The 23,547-nt window shown below is 50.1% G+C and overlaps 6 protein-coding genes across 6 annotated transcripts; 3 read left to right on the top strand and 3 right to left on the bottom strand.

The window, feature by feature from the left end:
* Positions 1-533: 533 nt before the first annotated feature.
* On the bottom strand, positions 534-1,365 carry LOC110483202 (feather keratin 1). Its single transcript, XM_085562052.1, has one exon. The coding sequence runs from the start codon at positions 980-982 to the stop codon at positions 677-679; it is 306 nt and encodes a 101-aa protein (XP_085418178.1). The 5' UTR covers positions 983-1,365; the 3' UTR covers positions 534-676.
* A 420-nt stretch (positions 1,366-1,785) lies between these two features.
* On the top strand, positions 1,786-5,943 carry LOC110483203 (feather keratin 1-like). Its single transcript, XM_085562048.1, has one exon. The coding sequence runs from the start codon at positions 4,688-4,690 to the stop codon at positions 4,991-4,993; it is 306 nt and encodes a 101-aa protein (XP_085418174.1). The 5' UTR covers positions 1,786-4,687; the 3' UTR covers positions 4,994-5,943.
* Positions 5,396-13,741, bottom strand: LOC144247496 (feather keratin 1-like). The gene has a single exon (XM_085562045.1). The coding sequence runs from the start codon at positions 9,090-9,092 to the stop codon at positions 8,787-8,789; it is 306 nt and encodes a 101-aa protein (XP_085418171.1). The 5' UTR covers positions 9,093-13,741; the 3' UTR covers positions 5,396-8,786.
* LOC110483204 (feather keratin 3-like) lies at positions 11,616-15,274 on the top strand. Its single transcript, XM_085562047.1, has one exon. The coding sequence runs from the start codon at positions 13,186-13,188 to the stop codon at positions 13,489-13,491; it is 306 nt and encodes a 101-aa protein (XP_085418173.1). The 5' UTR covers positions 11,616-13,185; the 3' UTR covers positions 13,492-15,274.
* A 1,269-nt stretch (positions 15,275-16,543) lies between these two features.
* LOC110483206 (feather keratin Cos1-1/Cos1-3/Cos2-1) lies at positions 16,544-19,611 on the bottom strand. Its single transcript, XM_085562043.1, has one exon. The coding sequence runs from the start codon at positions 19,026-19,028 to the stop codon at positions 18,687-18,689; it is 342 nt and encodes a 113-aa protein (XP_085418169.1). The 5' UTR covers positions 19,029-19,611; the 3' UTR covers positions 16,544-18,686.
* Positions 19,612-21,020: 1,409 nt separating this feature from the next.
* LOC146765219 (feather keratin Cos1-2-like) lies at positions 21,021-22,694 on the top strand. Its single transcript, XM_085562039.1, has one exon. The coding sequence runs from the start codon at positions 22,073-22,075 to the stop codon at positions 22,412-22,414; it is 342 nt and encodes a 113-aa protein (XP_085418165.1). The 5' UTR covers positions 21,021-22,072; the 3' UTR covers positions 22,415-22,694.
* The last annotated feature ends 853 nt before the right edge of the window (positions 22,695-23,547 follow it).

Raw genomic sequence — 23,547 nt, 5'->3', positions numbered from 1 at the left:
CAGAGCACAACTGTCAACAGGATATTGATGGGAGCAAAGATCTTACTCTGCTCAGCAGTCCCCAGATGGTATCAAGTATGCTGTGCTGCCTACTGGACTGTAACACAAAAAGATCTCCAGCAAAGTAAGTGAAATACATGAAGATTGAGTGAAGTGGGAGTGGTGAGTGAAGTGGGGCATTGGTGAGTGAAGTGGGACATTTACTTGTGCATTAGAGGCTGAGGACGCAGGCTTGTTGACAACAGAGAAGAGAAAGATAGAAAGCTTTGTTGGGAGAACTAAAAATATTTTTGGAGTATCTGTGATCATTGAACTGTGTGAGGTAATTCTTGCATGTAGAGAGAGGCAGATTAATTTAGAAAGGTGATGCTTAATATGAGTAATCAATGCTGTGTTAACATAATGGATGTGATGTTGACAACCATGGCAACACCAATTCCAACAACGCCCTCCTGGAACCACACAGCAACACCTCTCTTGCTGGACATGTTGGGTGAGCATGTGCAGGGGAAAGGATGACACAGAGACATGGATTGGGATGCAGCAGAGCTTTAATGAGTCAAAAGATGAGGAAGAAGTCATTCTGAGTGGTAGATAGAGCACTGAGGCTCTATCCCTGGGTTTGTACCATCCTGTGTGTCCCTGGGTTCCTTCCCCAGGGCCAGCGCCAGCAGCTTCAGCAGGGGAAGCACCTCGTGCCACAGAGGCCACTGCCCAAGCCAGAGAGGCCAAAGCCCCCAGAGCTGATGGGCACTCCCTGAGAGCTGAGGATGCTGCCAACAGCAGCCGAGGTGGAGGATCCCACGGCGGTGTTCTGTGGGAAGGAGCTGAGGATGGGCCCGGGCAGGGTCACCACCACGGGCGAGGGCTGGATGAACACGGTGGAGTCCTGGCACTGCCTGACACAGGGCTCATTGCAGCTGTTGGCCAGCGGGGTGGGGCCGCAGGGCTGGCAGGGCCGGCACGGGCTGTAGCAGGACATATCTTGGGGCTGCAGGTGCACCTGGGAGACAGGGAAATGAGAAGCAGAGCACAGGGCTGAGTGAGGGGGCTCTGTTTGTCCATCATCTGGAGAAAAGCCAGATGTGCAAAACTGCACAATGTTGTTTAGAAAGGCCCACCAGACTCCCCTTCTACTCAGCTGTAAGGAATCCCCCTAAGAATGACCAAGCCCTGGGCTCCTCCACAGCACAGGAGACAGTTCAGCCAAAACCCAGCCTGTTTCCATGAACAACTTCTGCCCCTTCCATCTTCCACAACAGGCAGTTCTCAACAACCCACACAGGACCATCAGAGTGGATAGGCTCAGAAAACTCAAAGGAAAAATAAAAGAAAGGGCTTCAAACTCACCTTGATCCCAAGAAGGTCGAGGTGAGAGGAGTGAATGAGAGCACGAGGAGAAGGTTCCCCTTTTATACTGGTCTAGCACTGCCCCAGGCCCACAGGCACTGCACAAGGACAGTAATTTTCCAGCACATTCACCTCCAAAGCAAAATATCCGCCCTAACGCCACACGTTGTGGTTTGATTTCCATCAACGCTGCCATTCCACTTCCTCATTTCTGACGTGCTTGCTCTGTGTTGCAGCTCCTTTCACGTGTGCCACTCGAGGCCTGAGGACACCCGGGACCAGAGCGTGTCCGTGCAGGCACAGGATGTGCCCCCGTGCCGCAGGCTCCCAAGCAGGCAGGGGATGTTGGCTCGGGGCAGTGCCTTGCCATTGCTGGCAGCTGCCTCTGCAGGGACAGCCCCAGCTCTGCCCTGCCCCAAAGAGCAGCAGAGCACCCAAAGGTTCCTCTCCTCACAGCACGTCCTGCCTGCTGCCCTCTCCTCGTCTCACATCACTCCAGCGCCCACTGGGCACTGCTTCTCCAGGGAAATGCTTTCCTCTCCCTTCCTCTTGATGCAGATCGTTTGGCAGGCTGGGCATTCCAGGGCTGGGGTTAGAAAGCCAAAGCCCACCTGGAGCTGAATCAGGAAAGCTTGTGGTGGGAAAGGAGAAGATCTTCCACACAGGGCAAGAGCAAAAGGGAGGCTTGAGCCAAGGCTGACTGGAGCAGCTTCACTGGGGGCAGGGGTTACAGGAAAGGGGAAGGTTCTTCAAGGCTTCTGGGCCTTGGTCTTTAGTGGCAACTTTTCATGTCACAGGATCAACCTCCTGGTACTCCTCAGAAATAGGGGTAGGGAAAACCTCCCCATGGCAGAGGAGGAGGATCAGCTGTGAGAACATTTAAACAGACTGGAACAATTGAAGTGTGTGACCTGCTGATGGGCACATGAGTGTTGGTGTCAAAGAAAGCACCTCTGAGCTCCCTTTGGGAGGTTCCAGTAGTCAGGGAATGCAGCTGAGAACCAGGAGAAAGAAAATGGGCATCCTGATTTCTAGACGTCCATGACTGAAATTTGGATTGGCTTCAGTTCTCCAAGGTTTCTGATGAATGGGATGAAGTGTAGCTGGCAGAGACTCACTCTTAGTGCACCACAGGGCCCAGACTGGCGCCAGCACTGTTTAACCCCTTTAGGCAAAGTCCTGCAAGGCTAGAGGGAGAAACTCCTGCCTGCCACAGGCTGGGGCTGTGGGAGCCAAAGAGCTTTGCAGTACAGAAAGGGCGTCCTGCAGGACATCGCGACACAGCCCTGGGCGTTCGTGGGACTGGCACCTGGCAGCATCCAAAATTGCATTAGGAAGGGGTTTCTTCTCCAATTGTGGAACATGACCCCTCTCCTCTGCTCTGCAGTGCTGAGAAATCAGTGCCATAAAGAGCAGTTGCCCAGTATAAGAGAGGCACAGTCATACTGGTGCAGGTCCAGCAAAGGGCCTCAGACCCCATGAGGTGACTGGAACCCCTGGAACAGGAGGGGCTGCTTGATTGTCTCCTGGAGGAGAGGGGACATCTGGGCTCACTGCTCAGCAATGACTAAAAGAGCTGTGGCAGGAGTCCAGAACACAGAGCCAGGCTCTCCTGAGTCTTCTCCAGAGAAGGGACAAGAGGAAATAAGCACACTGGAAATAGGGAAATTCCGGGGAAGCATAACAAAAGATTTTATTAGTGTGAGGATGATAAAAAACTCGCTTGCAGTTGACACAGGCAGGTTGAGGATTGTTTGTGCTTGTAGAAATTCAGGACTTGGCCCTGAGCATCCTCTAAGAGCTGATCATGCTGTGCAGAGGCGTGGTTGGACAAGGTGATCTCCGAGGTTTCTTCCAGTCTCATAGTCTGTCATGGGGAAAAAACAGTGATGCAGAACTGGTTTTTTTGAAAAGGAGAAACTGGATGCGAACACTGGAATCAAGGGCAGCCTTGGCTGTCACACCACAGAAAGTGGAGAGGAAGAGCTGTATCAGGGAGGAAATGGGTAGCAATGTACATCCCCCGGACATCAAAAATCTTGCACTCAGTCAGGCATCTGGCAGGATGGAGGCACCTGTGAAGAGTAAAAGAGGTTAGAAAAGCTTGCAACAGCTTAGGCATCCTGTGGTCAAGGATTAAGAAAAGTCCAGGAAAAACACAAGAAACCAATAGGAGCTCTGAGAATAGGGGATGTGCTCACGAGTGCCCTGGGTACAAAACCAGGTTACATCAAGGAGTGCTGCACTTCCCTGCCCTGCAGACATGGAGGTAGCTGGGATGCATCCTAGAGGGCAAGGGAATGCCTTCAGTAGGCAAATTTCCAGTGAGGGACTCTCTCCACCTGTAGCGAGTCATGCTCTAATTTTGTGTTGGCTGTGTGTCAGCCGTTTGGTGTGAGGCCAAGCCAGGAGTGTGTGATGTCTGCAGGCTTTGTTCCAGGCCAGGATGAGTTCCCCTCCAGCAAGGGCAGCTCCAGCCATGCAGAGAGAAAACATCTCCAATATTGGGCTGTAGCCAAGCCCAGAGCTCCAAACAGACACACAACACACCTTGCCTTCAGCAGGACCTTACTGTCTGCCAAAGAGGGTGGAAATCAGTGTTACCATTTTTCCCTGGTGCCATGATCCCTTCCTTCCAGAGACAACTCCAGTACACCTTCTGTCTGTGCTGTATCCCTGCCTGGGAAAGCCTTTGGTCTTTCATCTCAATACTTGAAAGGATCCTTGGATGCCTAATGATCACGTCAGGAATGAGGAAAACAAATGGCAATGTTGATGGAAATAAAAGCACAGCCTGTGGCATTAGGTAGGATATTTTGCTTTGGAGGTGAGTCTGCAGGAAAATTACTACCCTTGTGCAGTGACTGTGGGCCTGGGGCAGAGCAGGGGCAATATAAGAGAGAGCTTGTCCTCACTCTCTCATCCACTCCTCTTGCCTCAGTCTGCTTAGGATCGAGGTGAGTCGGGTAACTTTTCTCCTCTCCTTCCTCTTCCTTCTCCTGTTTTCCAGTGCATACCTCCCACTTGGTCCTATGCTGCATCATGGGACTGCTCTCTGTGAGAGGTGAAATGTGAAAGAGGGTCATGTGGAGGGAGGCTGGGGATTTGCTGAAGTGAGTGATAGTCTGGGCAGGAACATTCTGAGATTGGTTGCTCTTGGCAGGGAACCTGTGGGCTAAATGAGAGGAAAAACCTGTGGGCATCCTTGCATCTTCAGTTCTTGAGTTTTTGTCTCCGTCTTGGCTTGAGTCATGGTGTGGTGACAGGCTGAACTACAAACACCGCTCACGGACTGCTCCTCTCTCCTCTCTGCCAGGTGCACGTGCAGCCCCAAGACATGTCCTGCTACAGCCCGTGCCGGCCCTGCCAGCCCTGCGGCCCCACCCCGCTGGCCAACAGCTGCAATGAGCCCTGTGTCAGGCAGTGCCAGGACTCCACCGTGTTCATCCAGCCCTCGCCCGTGGTGGTGACCCTGCCCGGGCCCATCCTCAGCTCCTTCCCACAGAACACCGCCGTGGGATCCTCCACCTCGGCTGCTGTTGGCAGCATCCTCAGCTCTCAGGGAGTGCCCATCAGCTCTGGGGGCTTTGGCCTCTCTGGCTTGGGCAGTGGCCTCTGTGGCACGAGGTGCCTCCCCTGCTGAAGCTGCTGCCGCTGGCCCTGGGGAAGGAACCCAGGGACTCCCAGGCTGGAACCGCCCTGGGCACGCAGCATCGGCTTCTTGCTTCCTGAGGGGCTGAGAACCCCAGCAGCCCTTGCAGAAGGACAGGGCCAGCCTGGGCTCTTGGCAAGCACAGCCCGTCCCTGCCTTTGTCCCCTGCCACTCTCTCCGTTCCCTCTTGTGACCTTGCTCCTGTGTGCTCCCTGGGGCTGTGATCCCCACGCAGCCATCCTGGGGAGCACCTGCTGGCCCTGCTCCCTCTCTGGATCAGGCAGATGGACGCCTGCTGGAGCACAGATTTCCTTCTGTCCCTCATGCTCTCTGCATTGGGACCTCCAGATGGACCAACCTTGTTTCTGTGTTTTGTCTCATTAAATTTCTCCTGCATCCCAGCCCATGTGTTTGTGTCATTCTTTCCTCTGCAGGTTCTTTCTCATTATGCCCAGGGGAAAATAAGTTTTTAAGAGCTGTTTTTGTGAGGCTTTGCTTGGGATGAATATACAGTGATGGATAATAGCTTTGTATAGGTTGTACACAAGATGGAGTTCAATTTCACCGAATTAACCCTTCTACTGGTTCTTCATAGTTGGAGCTAGAATGGTGCTGATACAAAAATATTTTGGGTTTTTCTGGGCAGTGCTTGCCCAGCATCAACACTATCTCTCCACCCTCCTCTGCAAAAGGCCATGAAGTTGGATGTGGTCAAGATGTTGGGAGAGGACATAGCCAGGCTGCATGACCCACACTGGCCAAAGGGATATGCAATAGCATATGACATCATGGTCAGCAAAAAATGCTGAGAGAAAGGAAGAGGGGGCTGGCAGGGGAGCATTTATTAATAGATTGTCAAGGAAGAAACCACCAAGTGTACTCTGTTCCTGCTTTCCAGGAGAGGCTAGACATTGACAGTTGATGGAAGGTGATAATAAAACTATTTTTTTCCCCCGTGTTTTTGCAGTCTTTCCTTGCTTTTCTTCATTAAACTACCTTTATCTCCACACACACAGTATTAATTTCATCTTCTCCCACCATACTCTCTCAGCAAAGGGAGTAATTGAAATTTTGATGGGCACCTGAGGGCCAGGAAAGATGAGACTGTGTGGAGGATAAAATAGACCTCTCCATTCTCATCCATGAATAATGCAGGTTGTTTTGTTGTACAAGCTCACAAAGTCCTTTTCCATCTTAGTGTGAAGTGTTGAAAAATACTAATTAACTCTATTGACCTAATGTGGTGTTTGAAGTAATTGATGTCAGGGTGGTGTAAGAATAAAGAATTTTTTGGTGTGGCAACAGTGAAACTTGTCCTGAGGTGGCTGGTGGCAGCTTTTAACACAACCCTGGAGCTTGACTGGTACTATCAAAGGACAGGGATTGAGACAGGGACCCAAATCACTTCTGAGAATGTCACGAGTGAGTCACGCATCTGAACTACATTTAAGAACACAGCAGTTGAGGCAGACACCCAAATCACACATGAGAACACCAGGGCTGAGACAGGGACCCAGACAACGCCTATGGTAATGGTTTCTTGGAGAAACTTGTTGCTGTCTCTGGTAGTGGTGGACGCAACCTTCTCTGAGAGCGTCTTGTGCCTTTGTGGCAGGAGGCATGAGAGCACCAGCACACACAGACAGACACACACACACACACACATACAGACAGACAGACAGATACACAGACAGACAGGCACACACGCAGCAGCTCTGTAAGCTCTGTAGTGAAGGCATGGGACTGTCCAGGCATGGAGTTCTAATGTGCTCCATTTCAGGCAATGCTGAAGGAGTCCATGGCATAAAGACAAAGGAGGGTCCGGGTTATAAATACAGAGAAAGAGGGGGTGGAGAAGAGCATCAGGGATCCAATGGTCTGAGGGCTCAGGGGCAGTACTCTGGGAAGGGACCAATAGAGAATGCCAGGGTGGATAGGTAGGGTTACAAAGGCCAATGGAATAACAGGGAAGGGAGAACATTCTAGAATAAGAACATATAGGGGTAAAAGGGGTAGAGAACACCAATGGGCCAGTGGGAAGACAGAACTGGGACAAATTAACATAGTGCTGCGGAGAACCATGGGGGAAGCTTCTTTCCTCCCCCTAAGCTGTGAGGAATGCCCAGAGGCTAAGGTGCTTCTCTGCAGGGCATTCCTTGTGCCTTCTCCCCAGCAGGCTCATGGACCTCCACAGAAACTGACTGCTCCTGGCTCTAATGTGAGTTGTATTCGCTGGATAAAAATTTGGCTTTATGGTGGTGCTCAGAGAGTGGTGGTGAATAGAGTTATGTCTAGTTGATGGCCAGTCACTAGTGGTGTTGCCCTAGTATTTGAACTCAGTGTTTGGTCCACTTCTGATCAGTATCTTCATGCATGACCAGGGCCAGGGGGTCAAGTGTATCCTCAATAAGTTTGCAGGTGACTACAAGCTGGATGTCACTGTTGATCTTCAGGAGGGTAGAAAGATTTTATAGAGGGATCTGGACACACTGCATCAATGGACCGAGGCCAATTGTATAAGGTTCAATAAAAAGAAATGCTGGGTCCAGCCCTTGGGTCACAAAAGTCCCCTACATCTCTACAGTTTTGGGGAGAATGGCTGGAAAGCTGCCTGGGGGAAGAGACCTGAGTGTGCTGACTAACAGCAGTGGAACATGAGCCTAGACTCCATCATAACTGCCGGGATAGTCCACAGGCTGAACTTGGGATGCTTATTGGATAAGAACCACACTGTGCACACTGAATAATTTTATTGGGGATTAAAGCTTGCCTTTGTATTTCTTTGAATACATTTTTGCAGTCTGATACTATCGCTGGCAATCCTCAAACCGTAACCTGTCACAATTTTATGTTATTCAGAGTATTATTCCACAAAATGTCAGTGTCGGGGCTTCACGGGTGTTTCCAGTCTCTGGCAGTAGGGAACATACTTGAATACAGTGCAAGACCCACTAAGGATCCAAAAGTGGGGAAACCTGCTGAGGGGTTTCACTGACTGATGGTGTTTCCCTGACTGAGTCAGTTGAGCTGGCCTTCAATCCAGCAGGATGGCTCCATGCAGGGCCCCCATCATTGGACACTCACAGAGTGGTTGGGCACAAGGGTCTCAGCTTTTCTTCAAATCAAACACTACGGGTCAAGGAAATCTCCCTTTTTCATGTGGCAGCATCTCTGATGGAGCTCTAGTAATTGAACTGTTGAGGCATTCCATCCATAGGTAGAGAAGTTTGAAAAACAGAGGATCATCCTATAAGCATAGTCAAAACTATTCTGTGATAATGGTCCCTGTACAGTCATACTCAATAACCCCCCATGTCATTTTGTAAGGACAAATACAGGGGAAATTATGACAAAAAGGCAATGGCTCAAATGCAGCAGAACTTTAATGAGTCAAAAGATGAAAACTAGGTAAATCTGAGCTACAGGAGCACTAGAGGCAGATAGGAGTATGCACCAAATAATTGTGGTGGAGACCTCAGAAGATGTCCATCTGCCTGCCCTGCAGAGGGAGCAGGGCCAGCAGGGGCTCCCCAGGATGGCTGCGTGGGGATCACAGCCCCAGGGAGCACAAGGGAACAAGGACACAGGAGGGAACGGAGAGAGTGGCAGGGGACAGAGGCAGGGACGGGCTGTGCTCGCCAAGAGCCCAGGCTGGCCCTGTCCTTCTGCAAGGGCTGCTGGGGTTCTCAGCCCCTCAGGAAGCAAGAAGCCGATGCTGCGTGCCCAGGGCGGTTCCATCTTGCTGAGACCTTAGGTTCTCACCCTGGAATTGTCACCAGCAGCTTCAGCAGGGGAAGTACCTTCTGCCACAGAGGCCACTGCCCAAGCCAGAGAGGCCAAAGCCCCCAGAGCTGATGGGCACTCCCTGAGAGCTGAGGATGCTGCCAACAGCAGCCGAGGTGGAGGATCCCACGGCGGTGTTCTGTGGGAAGGAGCTGAGGATGGGCCCGGGCAGGGTCACCACCACGGGCGAGGGCTGGATGGCCACGGTGGAGTCCTGGCACTGCCTGACACAGGGCTCATTGCAGCTGTTGGCCAGCGGGGTGGGGCCGCAGGGCTGGCAGGGCCGGCACGGGCTGTAGCAGGACATGTCTTGGGGCTGGAGATGTACCTGTAAGACAAGGGAGAGGGAAGCAGAACAGAAACTGTGGGTGAAGAGCACTCTTTTCCCCCACTAAGAGTGAGATAAGTCATAAGTTGGAGAAAAGAGCTGGGAACTTTGCAGTGAGATCCACAGGTATCACATTACTTTCTGCCCAAAAGAACCCTCTGGACAGCTACCAAGCCCAAAGAATTTCTTTCCTAGCCCATAGCTCATGAGACACTTAGCCAAGTTTCATCCTCTGGTGATGACAGAAGTTCCTCCCCTTCCCTCTTCTGTGATAGCAGTTCCAAGCCTCCACGCAGGACTGGGGCAGGTATGAGCTGAGATGCATTGGAGGAATATGAAGAGAAAGAGGAGAGAAAGCTTCAGACTCACCTTGTACTGAAGGAGGTGGGAGGCGAGAGGAGTGGATGAGAGAGTGAGGAGAAGGACCTGCTTTTATACTGCTCTTGCACTGCCCCAGGCCCACAGACATTGCATGACAGCAGTAATTTTCTAGCAGACTCACTTCAAAAACAAAATGTTCTACGTAGTGTTTTGGTTTCTGTCAACCTGTTCTGCTATTTAATTTCCTCATTTTCAACATTCCTGCTCTGCTTTCATGTGCTGAGATGAGGCACCCAAGGATATTCTGGGTGATGCTGTGTCAGTGAAGGCAGAAAATGTGTTTGAAGTGTCATGGGGTCCCATGAACACAGGGGATGTTGGCTTGAAGTGAATTACAATTATATACAGCTCCCCTTGCAGCAAGAGGTTTCAGCTCTCTTCCTATTATAGAGCTTTTTTTCTGGGGAGAATATTTGCCAGTTTTTCTGAGTATGCAGGACTAACCAAAGCCTGCCCGGGTTTGAACCTGGCAAAATACATGATGGGCAGAAGAAATTCTTCCAGATAGATGAGAAGTCCAAAGGCTAACTGGTGCAGCTTCACTGAAGATGAGGGTTACAGGAAAATGGAGGTACTCAAGGGATTCTTGGTCTCTACTAGCAGGAATTGGTGTCAAGACACTGGGCTCCATAGAAAGTCATCAGCAGGAAAGGCTTACCTGCACTAGGGCAGCATCAGGTGTGGGAACATATTAACAGATGGACTGTGATGAGTGTGTGTGGTTTGATGCTGTGCACCTCAGGAGGGATGGTTGGTGTCTGGTTGCTCTCAACTCCCTTTAAAAGACTTGGCACTCACAGAATACATCTCAGGACTGTGAGAAAGCCAGTGGACCTCTTGTCTTCAAGAAAGCCATGAAGAAGGAGTGAAGCCTCACCTCAATCTCTGCAAAAGCAATGGAGTAAATCAACCTGGCAGCAATTTCTCAGGATAAAAGAAGTTGCCTGTGAGGGGTCAGCATAGATTTCTGGAGGCTTGATAAATCTCATTACATTGTCAGATTTTTGTGCCTAGCAGTAGAGGGTGAGGGAAGTTTGTCAAATGTTAATTTCATCTTAGGCCTTTGATGCTATTACCTGTAACAATCCTGGGAGACAAACTGACAAAATACAGGCTGGGGAAGTGAGTAGTACAGAGGACTGAACTCTGTGAATATTGTTGGTCTCCAAGGGTTGGCACGAGGGGCACAAAGTCCAACTGGCAGACACACTTGGTGTACTGCAGGGCCTAGACTGGGGCCAGCACCTCATAGCAGAAGACAGGGGTTCTGGAGGGCACCATGGGACAGCCCTGAGCCCTTGTGGAAACGGCATCTGACCATATCCTGGGCTGCTCAGGAATAAGGTGTCTTTCAGAGGAAAGATAATCTCAGCAGTGCAGAGATAGAGGAGAAAATTATTCTCCCAGTGTATACCTACAGGATCTCCCAGGTTGCTGCATCCCCTAAAAGAGTTCTAAGAAAGTGAGGGAGCCTTCCCAGGAGTGAAAGGGTATTAAAAAAAAAAGACTGCCTGACAAGAGTCAACCAGTGAAAGCCCGCTAATGCATTCCAGGTCATGGCTTCTATAAAGTGAGTTATTGACTGCCTGGAGAACTGGGCCACTGGAGCCCTCTAGCACTCAAGAAGGACAAATGGCAAGATCTGCACTTCTCACTGAAATGAAAAAACCTCTTCCAGCAGTATGGGCTGGAGACTGGACTATGCTAGAGTCTTAGAGCCTCAGCTCTCTTTCCTCTTGTGAGAGATATGCCTTGGGGAGAGGCTTGGAGGGTGGAATGGACACACAAGCCTCATTCTCCTGGCCAAAGAGACCATGCTGTGTAGAGGAGCTCTCCTGAATGCCCTGTGGAGGGATAGAAGGGGTTGCAGAAAACATCTCCCCAGTGGCTGGGACTCATCAATGTTCCTGTGCATTGAGTATTCTCTTGGCATCTGTGCTTCAGCATACCTTGTTTACCATGCCCAAAAAGACTCGCTTGCAGAGCAACCCAGCACCCTTGGGGAAGCAGGAACTTGTCCAACTCCCTGGTAAATGAGAGCTGTCAGTGACAACCCCTGCAGTGCCACGTACCTCAGAACACTGAGGGAGGGGATGTGCTTGTAAGGGCCCTGGGTACAAAACCAGTTCTCAAACCACATCAAGGAGTGATGCACTTCTCTGCCCTGCAGACATGGAAGAGTTGGGGTGTGTTCCAGGAGAGCAAGGAAATGCCTTCAGTAGGCACATTTCCAGGGGGAGACTCTCCCTTACCAGTGACAAGTCACACTCTAATTTTGACTTGGCTGTGTGTCAGCCTTTTGGTGTGAGGTCAAGCCAGGAGGGTGTGATGTCTGTAGACCCATATCCCTTGCAGGGACACAACTGCCCTCCAGCAAGGGCAGATTCATCCATAATCCAGGAAAGCTGGTGCAAGCACTGGGCTGGACCCGAGTACACAGCTTCAGGCAGCCACAACAGCCATTGCTGACAGCATGACCTCCTTGCCAACACTCCCACAGCTTCAGGGGCTCACAGGACAGTCAGCATGTTTTGGAGAAGTCTCTCCTGCTGGTCAGGGTTTAAGGCATGCAGCCAAAGCTCATGGCACTGTGAGGAGAATGGACAAACAAGGTGCTGTGCCAAGCCCCAACAGACCCCTCATGTAGTGAGGGGAGATCTGACTCCACCAGAACTGTAATCATTGTCCTTAGGGAGGATGACAATTTCTTTCTTCATAGTGACTGAAGGCAGTGATGTGAGACCCCCAGAGAGCACCATGAGAGGGGATGACTCTTCCAAGCAAATTTGTAAAGGATTGAGAGAGAAGGATAAGTCACATCATTAGGCACAGGAGCCTTTGTGCACCCAGGACAGACTCCTGCGTTGGCAGGGGGAGAGTCAAACCTTTCAGTAATGGGGTTTGAAAGGAATATCACCAGATTTTCCAGTTCCATGTCCTACATCCACACAGACCCCTCCTGCATTTGAGGGTACATATTCTGGTGATAGTGACATGATCCATCTTGGGAAATCATTTGATCTGTCATCCTGGAACTTAAAAGGAGCATACACAGCATAATGGGCATGTCAGAAATGAGGAAATGTACTGGCAATGGTGATGGAAAACAAAACACAACCTGGGGCATTAGGTGGGATACTTTGCTTTAGAGATGAGTCTGTTGGAAAATTACTATCCTCATGCAGTGACTGTGGGCCTGGGGCGACACAGGAGCAGTATAAAAGCTGTTCCATCTCCTCACTGCTTCATCCACTCCTCTCCTGCACAGAATCTCCTTGGGAACAAGGTAAGTCTGAAGCTCTTTATTCTTCTTTTATTCATTCTCATCATTATGCTTCTTTGGGATTTTTCAGCACAAAGCTGAAAAGTCTCTCTTTTCTATATCTGATTCTGGGTTTGCTTTCTATGGGAAAGGGAAACGTGCAAAAGCAGTGACATGAAGAGAGGTTGGAGGTCTGTTGGGTGTCTCTTGTGGTATGGGCTAGGAAGGGATCTCCCAGAGCTTGGTTGTGTTTTGTAGGTTTCTTTTGGGCTTTGGAGAACAAGAAGCCTGTGGGCCTCCCTATGATCCTTCCAGCTTTTTGTGTGAGCTCATGTCTTCTTTCCCTTGTGGTGGTGTTAGAGACTTCTACTCACTTATGCTTTTCTACCCCCCTCTCCTCTCTGCCAGGTGCACCTGCAGCCCCAAGACATGTCCTGCTACAGCCCGTGCCGGCCCTGCCAGCCCTGCGGCCCCACCCCGCTGGCCAACAGCTGCAATGAGCGCTGTGTCAGGCAGTGCCAGGACTCCACCGTGGCCATCCAGCCCTCGCCCGTGGTGGTGACCCTGCCCGGCCCCATCCTCAGCTCCTTCCCACAGAACACTGCTGTGGGATCCTCCACCTCGGCTGCTGTTGGCAGCATCCTCAGCTCTCAGGGAGTGCCCATCAGCTCTGGGGGCTTTGGCCTCTCTGGCTTGGGCAGTGGCCTCTGTGGCAGAAGGTGCTTCCCCTGCTGAAGCTGCTGGTGATGATTCCAGTGTGTGAACCTAAGGACTCAGCAAGATGGTACTTCACTGGGGATGGAGCATCAGCTTCTTGCTTCCTGAGGGGCTGAGCAACCCCAGCAGCCCTTGCAAAAGGATTCTTGGGAATCACAGCCCATCCCTGTCTCTGCCCTCTTCCCTCTGTTGTCTCCCTCCTGTATCCTTGTTCCCTTGTGCTCTTCTTGTGAGCCTGACACGTCCAGCCAGGGCCTTGCTCCCTCTGTAGGGCAGATGGACTTCTAGAAGGTTCTCAGCTACAGCTGTGGGGAACAATCTCTTATCTGTCCCTCGTGCTCACTGCACCATGACCATTGCTTGAAATGACCTAATTTCCCTCTCTTGACTCATTAAAGTTATGCTGCATTTGAGCCGTTGCCTCTGTGTCATTTTTCCTGCAGATACTTTCCCAAGACAACCAGGGAAAGAGATGGTGCTCAATCTTTGTTCTGAGAGGTGTTTGAGGATGTCTCTGAAGTGACTGGTAACACAGGCTTACATCAAGTTTGCTTAGTCAGACACTGGATTACTTTCTGCTTTCTAAATCTTGCAAAACTAGCAGGATGATGACATTCCAGATGCCAAAGGGATTTTATTTCTAATGTAATCTAGGGCCAACTTTATTCTCTGTGGATGGAAAGTTCATACAGAGCACCAGTTTTTCTCTAGTGCACCAGTACAACTTGGTCCATATCTGCCAATGAAATTTCCACTTCTTTGTCATTGGAGGGTCCACTAACCACAAGAACTGCATGCCAGAATCCCTTTACTTATGCTTATTCACTCCACCTGGAAACAATCCCTCCTTTTTTTGTTGTGGGATAAAAACCTTTGCAAAGACCAACAAAGTTTTTGTCACTGAGGTATTTGACTTAGTGGAACCTTTAATAGTTTCTTTCAGCCTTTGGAACAGTGCAGTGAGACCAGGTCAATGTAGGCTAGTCTACAAGGAAGTGTGGTCTTGGGACATGGAAAGATAAAATTTCCACTGCAGAATCTTTTGATCGCTTTGTCCATCACCTGAAGAGTGGCTGCTATCAGAGCGGCTGGACATGTCTGGCTGTGTAGGTGAAATAGCTACTGCACCCAGACCTCAGCCTTCATAGAATCACCAAATACCCTGAGCTGGAAGGCACCCACAAGGATCATCGAGTCCAAATCCTGGCCCTGCACAGATACCCAACCTGCCATCCCAACCATGTGCCTGAGGGCATTGTTGAAATGTTCCTTGAGCTCTGGCAGCCTTGGGACTGTGAACATTCCCTGTTCAATATCTGACCACTCTCTAGGGAAAGACTCTTCCTGATACCCAAACTAGTTCTGCTGCTGAGAAACAGGAGACCCATGCCCACTCCCAACTAGAGACATTGTTGTTTAATTAGTACTTACCCACTCAATTGTTTCAGTTGTATCCTAATCTTATGTACTATTACTTTTTTGAGTTACTGCTCTAATACTTTTATGAGCTTTTGTTATTGTTGTTATGTTAGTTATGATCCCTTCTTTTGTAAAGTACTTGCGGAAATCAATAGGAGAAGCCTTTTTAATTAAACAAAAATGGAGAGATGTGGAAGCCCATGGGTCTACTGGGGAGAGGGCAACAATGCTCTCCTGCAGAGAAACACCTTAGCCTCTGGGCATTCCTCACAGCTCAGGGGGAGGAAAGAAGCTTCACCCATGGTGCTCCGCAGCACTATGTTAATTTGTCCCAGTTCTGTCTTCCCATTGGCCTATTGGTCTTTCCCACCCCTATCCATTCTAGAATATTCTCCCTTCCCTGTTATTCCATTGGCCTTTGTAACCCTACCTATCCACCCTGGCATTCTCTATTGGTCCCTTCCCAGAGTACCACCCCTGAGCCCTCAGACCATTGGATCCCTGATGCTCTTCTCCGCCCCCTCTTTCCCTGTATTTATACCCTGGGACGCTTGTTGAGTTAGGAATGGCTGAAGGAAAGTGACATTGACTCCATGCTCGGGTGGCATAAAGCGAGCTTTATTAGGAGCTTTATTAGGAGCTTTATTAGGAGCTATATTTTATAGGCAGGATCATTCACCCAGAACCTGATTGGTTTTTAACAATGCCCCTTACATCACTGGTTAATTAGGAACAACGCCTTCTTTCCATAAACATCATGTACAGAAATTCCAAATGTTCACAAATACCAGGTGTGGGGATTAATGTAAGAATTGTTTTCATTCTTTTCTCTGAGTGTTCTCACAACTTTCCCCAGGACGATGCCAGGGAAAGCTGTCTGTTTCTGACTAAACTGTCACATCCACATAGACTGTCCTTAGTCTTTGGCCCCCAGACTCCCTCAGCATTGCCTGAAATAAAGCATGTTGGAACTCCATGCCTGGACCCTCCCATACCTTCATTACCAAGCTGCTGTGTGTGGATATGTGTGTGTGTGTGTGTGTGTGTGTCTGTGTATCAGTGTGTGTGTCTGTGTGCATCTGTGTGTCGTGTCAGTGTGTCTTTGTGTGTCTATCTGTGTTTGTCTGTGTGTGTGTGTGCTGGTGCTCTTGTGGCTCCTACCTGTTGACTTAAGACGCTCTTGGTGGCCCCCATCCACCACCACCACAGACCACAACAGAGAATCACCGAACCACGTGTCCTGGTCCAATACCCTCACTCCTTGAGGCCAAATCCTTCACCTGTTGTGAGATGCAAAATCATCTGAAGTGAGTATTTTCACTGACTTCTGAGAGAAATTTTTCCACAGGTACCTTATCTTGCACTGATTATGTCTGTGTCCATACCCTCTGCGCATATGCTATAGCAAATCTGGAAGTTAGGTTTAGGCTAAATGCTATTAAATTGCTAGTAAGTGTTCTTTCTCTCTTATATTGTTAAGTTTAAGACATCAATCAAGGTATACATTAAGTTACAGTACTGTTAAGTTTAAGTGTTTTTAAGCTTTAGGCCCCATTCCTTTTCATCCTTGTTTACATTTTTACACATAGACACACCCTCCCTCCCAGGTATTTTCAATTAATTTCTGTTTTGATTGCCTGGTTTTTGTTTGGTTTTGTTATTGCTTGCTTCCTCCTTGTTGTGTCTTGTTTTGCCTTTGTTGTCCCCCCGTTGTCCCTAGTTGCCCTTTGTAAATAGAGTGATCCTGCCAAAGAATCTGTTGTGCTTTGTAGTTTAATATTCAATCAGACTTTTGTTCATACCCTTGCTGGTGATTTTTTGAGCAATCTCAAGCACACTCGTTCAGGACACTCTGGGAGTCCACACAAAGCAAGATTTAGTGGGATATCTCATTTGTGGAGTCTTGAAACAAAAGTGATCATTCAGTGTTTCAACAGCACACCCTGCCAGCACAGATATGCCCAAGATATATTCTTTAACTGGGGCAATTAACACCTTCATGACAAATGGGGTGGTGTCTCCTATTGTTGGAGAACCTTAGCTTGGAGGGTGGGGGTGGAACTGCCCCCCAAGACGCAGGTCTGGGAAGTCTCTTCATTAGCAGCAATATCGCCATGTAACGCAGTAACTTCTGCACCCGTATCCAGCAGAACTGACCATGCAGAGTTCCTCCAGATGCCAGTTCATAGTTAGAGTAACATGGGGGCATCATGATTAACAACCTGCTCCCAAAGAGGGGCTGCAATGCTGCCATTTGAGGGGACCCGTTAACCTGCTGCTCCTGCTACTTTGGCATCTGTCAGGAGTTGTGGAGATCTGTGGTGGCAGGTGGGGTGGTGGGGGGGATTACTTCTTCTGGCAGATGTGAACTTCTGCCAACAGCGAAACATTTCTGATGTTGCAATTCCATTTATTTCTGACTGTGGAACAGTGGCTTGCACACAGTCTTTCCACATTTGTTTCCTTGTTTCCCATGAGGTGATTCTTTTCAGCTTTGCTGGACTATCCTTTCTCACTACCTGCACAGCCAGCTATGGGGTCACAGCTCCAGTATCCTTCCAGGCATTTGTTAAGGCACTTACTGTGGGAATTGGCCTATGTGTGACTTGGAATCAGCCAGACTTTACTCCAAAAGAACCAGGCGTTAGTTTCAAGCCTTAACTTAGGTGAGCCTGAGAGTTCCCCCATAAGCCTTTGGTGTGATTACATTAAGTTGTCCATGTTCTGCTCCCCTATTGGTTACTTATTTCCCCTATATGGTCATAGTTCTAGATTGTTCCACCCCCAAGTGTATATATTGTTGCTTTCTCCTTGTTTTGGGTCTTTGGATCCTGCCCCTTGTACCGCGCTTGACTTCTCCATATTTGTTGGTTTTTTTCACCCTTTATTAAAGTTACTTTTTGGGCATCTTCATTGAACCTGCTGCTTTTCATTTTTGCCACCCTCACCCTAAAGTCAGGGAACCAGAAAGGCTTGTTGCAGCCACCCGTCACTGTGACAAGTTATGTTGTACCATATGTGACTGTTGGTTTCAATTCATTGGGTACCCCCTTCACAAACTGCATTTTGACACTTCTCATTAGTGCCTATTCATCAGGATCAGATCCTGTGGTCAGGGCATGAGCTGCTCCCATCTGCTGCAGCAAACAAGTATCTTCATCCATTGTGCACCAGGTCCCAAGGGAGCTCACTACTCAGCAGGATGTGTTTTCTGTCCAAACCACCCCACACAGTGAGACACAGTGTAGGCACAAGCAGAATCGTGTCCCTCAGGACCCCTGATATTCCATAGCTGAACACACCCCTGTGTTTCACTCTTCCATCACTCCAGGGAGGCCCAGGGTTCTGATCTGAGCCTGCCATGTCCCCCCAGAACAACACCTTTCTCCCTGGTAGCTGGAGACAACATAGGGAGAGACAAAGACCACACAGAGGCACAGGCTGGGATGCAGCAAAACTTTAATGAGTTAGAAGAAGAAAAGCAGGTCCTCTGAGTGAGCATGGCAGTGCAGAGAGCACCAGGGGGATGTAGGAGACTCTGTCCCTTGGCCATGGTGCAGTTCACACCTTGGATGTGGCTTAGCCACTGATCACAGCCCAGGGGAGGACATGAGAATAGACACAAGAAAGATCAGGAGGGAAACAGGCAAGTTAGACAAAGGCCATGGTTTGAGAGCACAGAAATAGCTCTTCCCAAATGCCATGGATGCTCAGTGCCTCCAAGTGACCATGTTTAGTCCATTTCCATCTTCTTGGTGCTGGGGTGTCTTTCAGTGGGGCAGTCACCAGCAGCTTTAGCAGATCCTGTTACAGTAGCGGTTGGTGATGCAGGAGATGTCAAAGCCCCCAGAGTTGATGGGCACTCCCTGAGAGCTGAGGATGCTGCCAACGGCAGCAGAGGTGGAGGATCCCACGGTGGTGTTCTGTGGGAAGGAGCTGAGGATGGGGCCAGGCAGGGTCACCACCACAGACGAGGGCTCGATGACGATGGTGGAGTCCTGGCACTGCCTGACACAGCACTCATTGCAGCTGTTGGCCAGCGGGGTGGGGCCGCAGGGCGGGTAGCAGGGGTTGCAGGGTGGGTAGCAGGGGTTGCAGGGTGGGTAGCAAGGGGGGCAAGGCTGGCAGCTGGACATGGCTCTGAATCACAGGTGCACCTGGGAGAGAAGAAAAAGAAAAGATGGGGATGGTTAAGGAGCCACCTTTCCACCCACCACAAGGGAGCCAAGACACAGCCTGGCCTGGGAGATGCAGCCAGTGCAGGAACAACCACATGACTCTTTGCTTGGTCCCCACTTTTTAGTCAAGAGTGTTGCAGTGTGATTTCATGGTTTATCCCAGAACCCCGGTTTCTCCCCTGAAGGTGTCCTCCCAGGTGTCTCAATCACTCCTTCTTTTGCCACCCTGACCCCTCCCAGCACTATCTGTCACTCCTGGCACTCCAGAAATGATTGGGCTGATTCAAAAATGCCCTCCACCCCCAGGGAGCATTGGGCCATCCAGGTGTCCTTTGTTCCTTGAGACCTCCTCTCCCATACCTAGTTTGTGGGCTCCCTATCCCTTCTGCCGTGCCTCCCCCAGTATAAAAGAGGGGAGTATAAACCACGCTGTCTGGGAGTTCTGATGGAGCAGTGATAGGATTCAGAGTTCTGCTTGGAGCTGCTGCTACATTCAGAGGCCTGCGGGCCAGAATAAAAACTGTGGATTGAACCCTCCATCAGAACCAACTCCTTTCCTTCACCATAGCCTTAAAAGCCTCTCCAACAGTGGGAAACCTGAGGAGCAGACCCCTGCAAGGGAAGCTCCATCCTGCCACCTGAGCTTTGGCATGTCTGAACTTGTCTGCACGTGCCCAGCTGCAGCATTCAGCTAGCCAAAAGTGTCTGGGGTGAAACACCACAGTTGCCACCATTTGGTCCAGCAGCAGGGGCCAGACAAGCCAGGGCACACCCTGTTCCTCATATTGCAGCCACCAGTACAAGAAAATAAGAGTTCCCCCAGCCTAGACACAGCCTCTCTTCACACCAAACCGTCTCTCCACCTCCCTCCCCAAACAGGCAGCCCCAAGCCCAGTATAAGACAGAGCTTCCAACTCACTTGCTTCCAAAGGAGAAGAAGGACAGTGAAGTGGATGAGAGAGTGAAAAGATGGCATGCCTTTTATACTGGTCCTGCACTGCCCCAGGTCCAGAGGAAGTCTCTCTGGAAACAATAATTTTCTGAGAAGCCCATTTCAAGTGCAAAACACTCCAATTAATGATATGGGCTGTGTTTTGTTTTCCTGTATGGCCGCATTTTCATTGCCTTCTTTGGCCACACACGTTTCTCCCTGAAGGCTCCTTTTTAGAGCTGGGCATGGAAGCCCACAGACCTGTGGGACAGGAGCTCATTGGTGCCAGCAGAAGATGAGTCTTGAGTGCCAGAGGCATTGCCTGCAGTCTGGGGACATTGGCTGGGGCACACCCATGGGCTTGTTTGCAGCCCTGTGGGCAGGAAGGGCCCTGCTGTTCCAAGCCCTGGAATGCTTGCTCAGATGCTAAAGGGCTACTGAACGTGTTGATGTGCCACGTCCCCTTCCTCCCACCCTCCAAAATCTCTGACTGACACTGGCCATTGCTTTTGCTGTCCCAGCTGTGTCCCCTCCCCACTTCTTGTACCCCACTAACTGGGGGGGCAATGTGAGAAGCAAAAGAGGCCTTGATGTAGTGAAAGCACCACTGACCAAAGAGTGCTGCCACCATGTGAGCAGCTGTGGGCTTGTGTGGCAAAGGAGACTCAGAGAAACCTCTTGGGTGGGCAAGGCTGGAGCATCCTGGGAGAGGACAAAATGAGGTTGTTTGTGCTAGTAGGGGATTATCAGAGAGAGTCCATGGACTAGATGAGGCCCAACAGGTTCACCAAGGACTACTGAGAGCAGCATTAAGAGGAAGACAGACAAGAGAGCAGTGCTGACAACCAACCTGCAAAAGAGAGAGTCCATGGACTAGATGAGGCCCAACAGGTTCACCAAGGACTACTGAGAGCAGCATTAAGAGGAAGACAGACAAGAGAGCAGTGCTGACAACCAACCTGCAAAAGAGAGAGTCCATGGACTCTCTCTGATAATCCCCTACTAGCACAAACAACCTCATTTTGTCCTCTCCCAGGATGCTCCAGCCTTGCCCACCCAAGAGGTTTCTCTGAGTCTCCTTTGCCACACAAGCCCACAGCTGCTCACATGGTGGCAGCACTCTTTGGTCAGTGGTGCTTTCACTACATCAAGGCCTCTTTTGCTTCTCACATTGCCCCCCCAGTTAGTGGGGTACAAGAAGTGGGGAGGGGACACAGCTGGGACAGCAAAAGCAATGGCCAGTGTCAGTCAGAGATTTTGGAGGGTGGGAGGAAGGGGACGTGGCACATCAACACGTTCAGTAGCCCTTTAGCATCTGAGCAAGCATTCCAGGGCTTGGAACAGCAGGGCCCTTCCTGCCCACAGGGCTGCAAACAAGCCCATGGGTGTGCCCCAGCCAATGTCCCCAGACTGCAGGCAATGCCTCTGGCACTCAAGACTCATCTTCTGCTGGCACCAATGAGCTCCTGTCCCACAGGTCTGTGGGCTTCCATGCCCAGCTCTAAAAAGGAGCCTTCAGGGAGAAACGTGTGTGGCCAAAGAAGGCAATGAAAATGCGGCCATACAGGAAAACAAAACACAGCCCATATCATTAATTGGAGTGTTTTGCACTTGAAATGGGCTTCTCAGAAAATTATTGTTTCCAGAGAGACTTCCTCTGGACCTGGGGCAGTGCAGGACCAGTATAAAAGGCATGCCATCTTTTCACTCTCTCATCCACTTCACTGTCCTTCTTCTCCTTTGGAAGCAAGTGAGTTGGAAGCTCTGTCTTATACTGGGCTTGGGGCTGCCTGTTTGGGGAGGGAGGTGGAGAGACGGTTTGGTGTGGAGAGAGGCTGTGTCTGGGCTGGGGGAACTCTTGTTCTCTTGACTAAGAAAGTGCTTTTGCAGGCCTGTCTGTCCTTGCCCAGTGGAGGGAACCAGGCAAAGAGTCATGTGGCTGTTCCTGCACTGGCTGCATCTCCCAGGCCAGGCTGTGTCTTGGCTCCCTTGTGGTGGGTGGAAAGGTGGCTCCTTAACCATCCCCATCTTGTATTTTTTTCTCTCCCAGGTGCACCTGTGATTCAAAGCCATGTCCAGCTGCCAGCCTTGCCCCCCTTGCTACCCGCCCTGCAACCCCTGCTACCCGCCCTGCAACCCCTGCTACCCGCCCTGCGGCCCCACCCCGCTGGCCAACAGCTGCAATGAGTGCTGTGTCAGGCAGTGCCAGGACTCCACCGTGTTCATCCAGCCCTCGCCCGTGGTGGTGACCCTGCCCGGGCCCATCCTCAGCTCCTTCCCACAGAACACCGTGGTGGGATCCTCCACATCCGCTGCTGCTGGCAGCATCCTCAGCTCTCAGGGAGTGCCCATCAGCTCTGGGGGCTTTGACATCTCCTGTATCACCAACCGCTACTGTAACAGGATCTGCTAAAGCTGCTGGTGACTGCCCCACAGAAGAACCCCCCGGAACCCGGAAGATGGAAATGGACTGAGCGTGGAGATCCTGACCATTGCTTTCAGAGGCACTGACCACCCATGACTCCACCTGCACTGGAGGAGGGGTGTCTGGGCTCTCTTAATCCTTGGTCCTTGTCTAAATTGCCTGTTTCTCCTGCTCATCTTTCTCTCTTTTTCTTCTCTGTTGTTTTGTCCTCTCCTGGGCTGTGATCAGTGGCTAAGCCCCATCCGAGGTGTGAACTGCACCATGGCCAAGGGACAGAGTCTCCTTCTGTCCTCTTGTGCCATCTGCACTGCCATGCCCACTCAGAGGACCTGCTTTTCTTCTTGCAACTCATTAAAGTTTTGCTGCATCCCAGCCTGTGCCTCTGTGTGGTCCTTGTCTCTCCCTATGTTGTCTCCAGCTGCCAGAAAGGTGTTGATCTGGGGATATATGGCAGTCACAGATGAGAGCCCTGGGTCTTCTTCGAGTGGTGGAACAGTGAGACACTATAGCAGGATCTTCTGCCCTGTAATGTGGGCAAGCAGCTTGGAGAATGCCTTGTTTGCCAGGCTATCAGTAGTGGACTGTGGGGGGGTCTCTCTATCTGTCTCACCAAATCCCAATCAGCATCCTTGCATTGCTACAATGACAGACACATGACTGAGCCTCACTCTATACTATACAAGTCCAGTCCAATTTTAGACAATAGGTTCTTCTAACATTTTCCTACTTGGATGTGTGTGTGAACTTTCCTGCTTTGGAATGGAAATGTCCCTTCAAGACTACTCCTTTATGTCAAGTAAGAGATCTGCCCATGATACCCATTGGTATGCTGAGTTGCACCAATATCTATTTCAATAGTTCTTTATTTTTGCGAGCTTTAATATAATTGCTTTAATTGCTTTGATATGGTGCACTATCCTGTCATATTCTACACAGTACTGATAGTTTTAGGTTTTATACTGTGTAGTATATAATTGTGATTAATACATTTTGTCTAATAATTTGCCACAATAGTTCATTTTACATATATATATGTATGTATCTAAAATTTTTCATAATTAATATTGTGGGACAAAGTTATGTAAACCACTCACATTCTAGGGCTAAGATTGGATGCAGCC

This window comes from Lonchura striata, chromosome 27, assembly GCF_050655825.1.
Source record: "Lonchura striata isolate lonStrDom1 chromosome 27, ASM5065582v1, whole genome shotgun sequence".
NCBI lineage: Eukaryota > Metazoa > Chordata > Aves > Passeriformes > Estrildidae > Lonchura > Lonchura striata.
The sequence above is the reverse complement of the archived record's forward strand: the minus strand, read 5'-3'. Positions and strand labels throughout refer to the sequence as shown.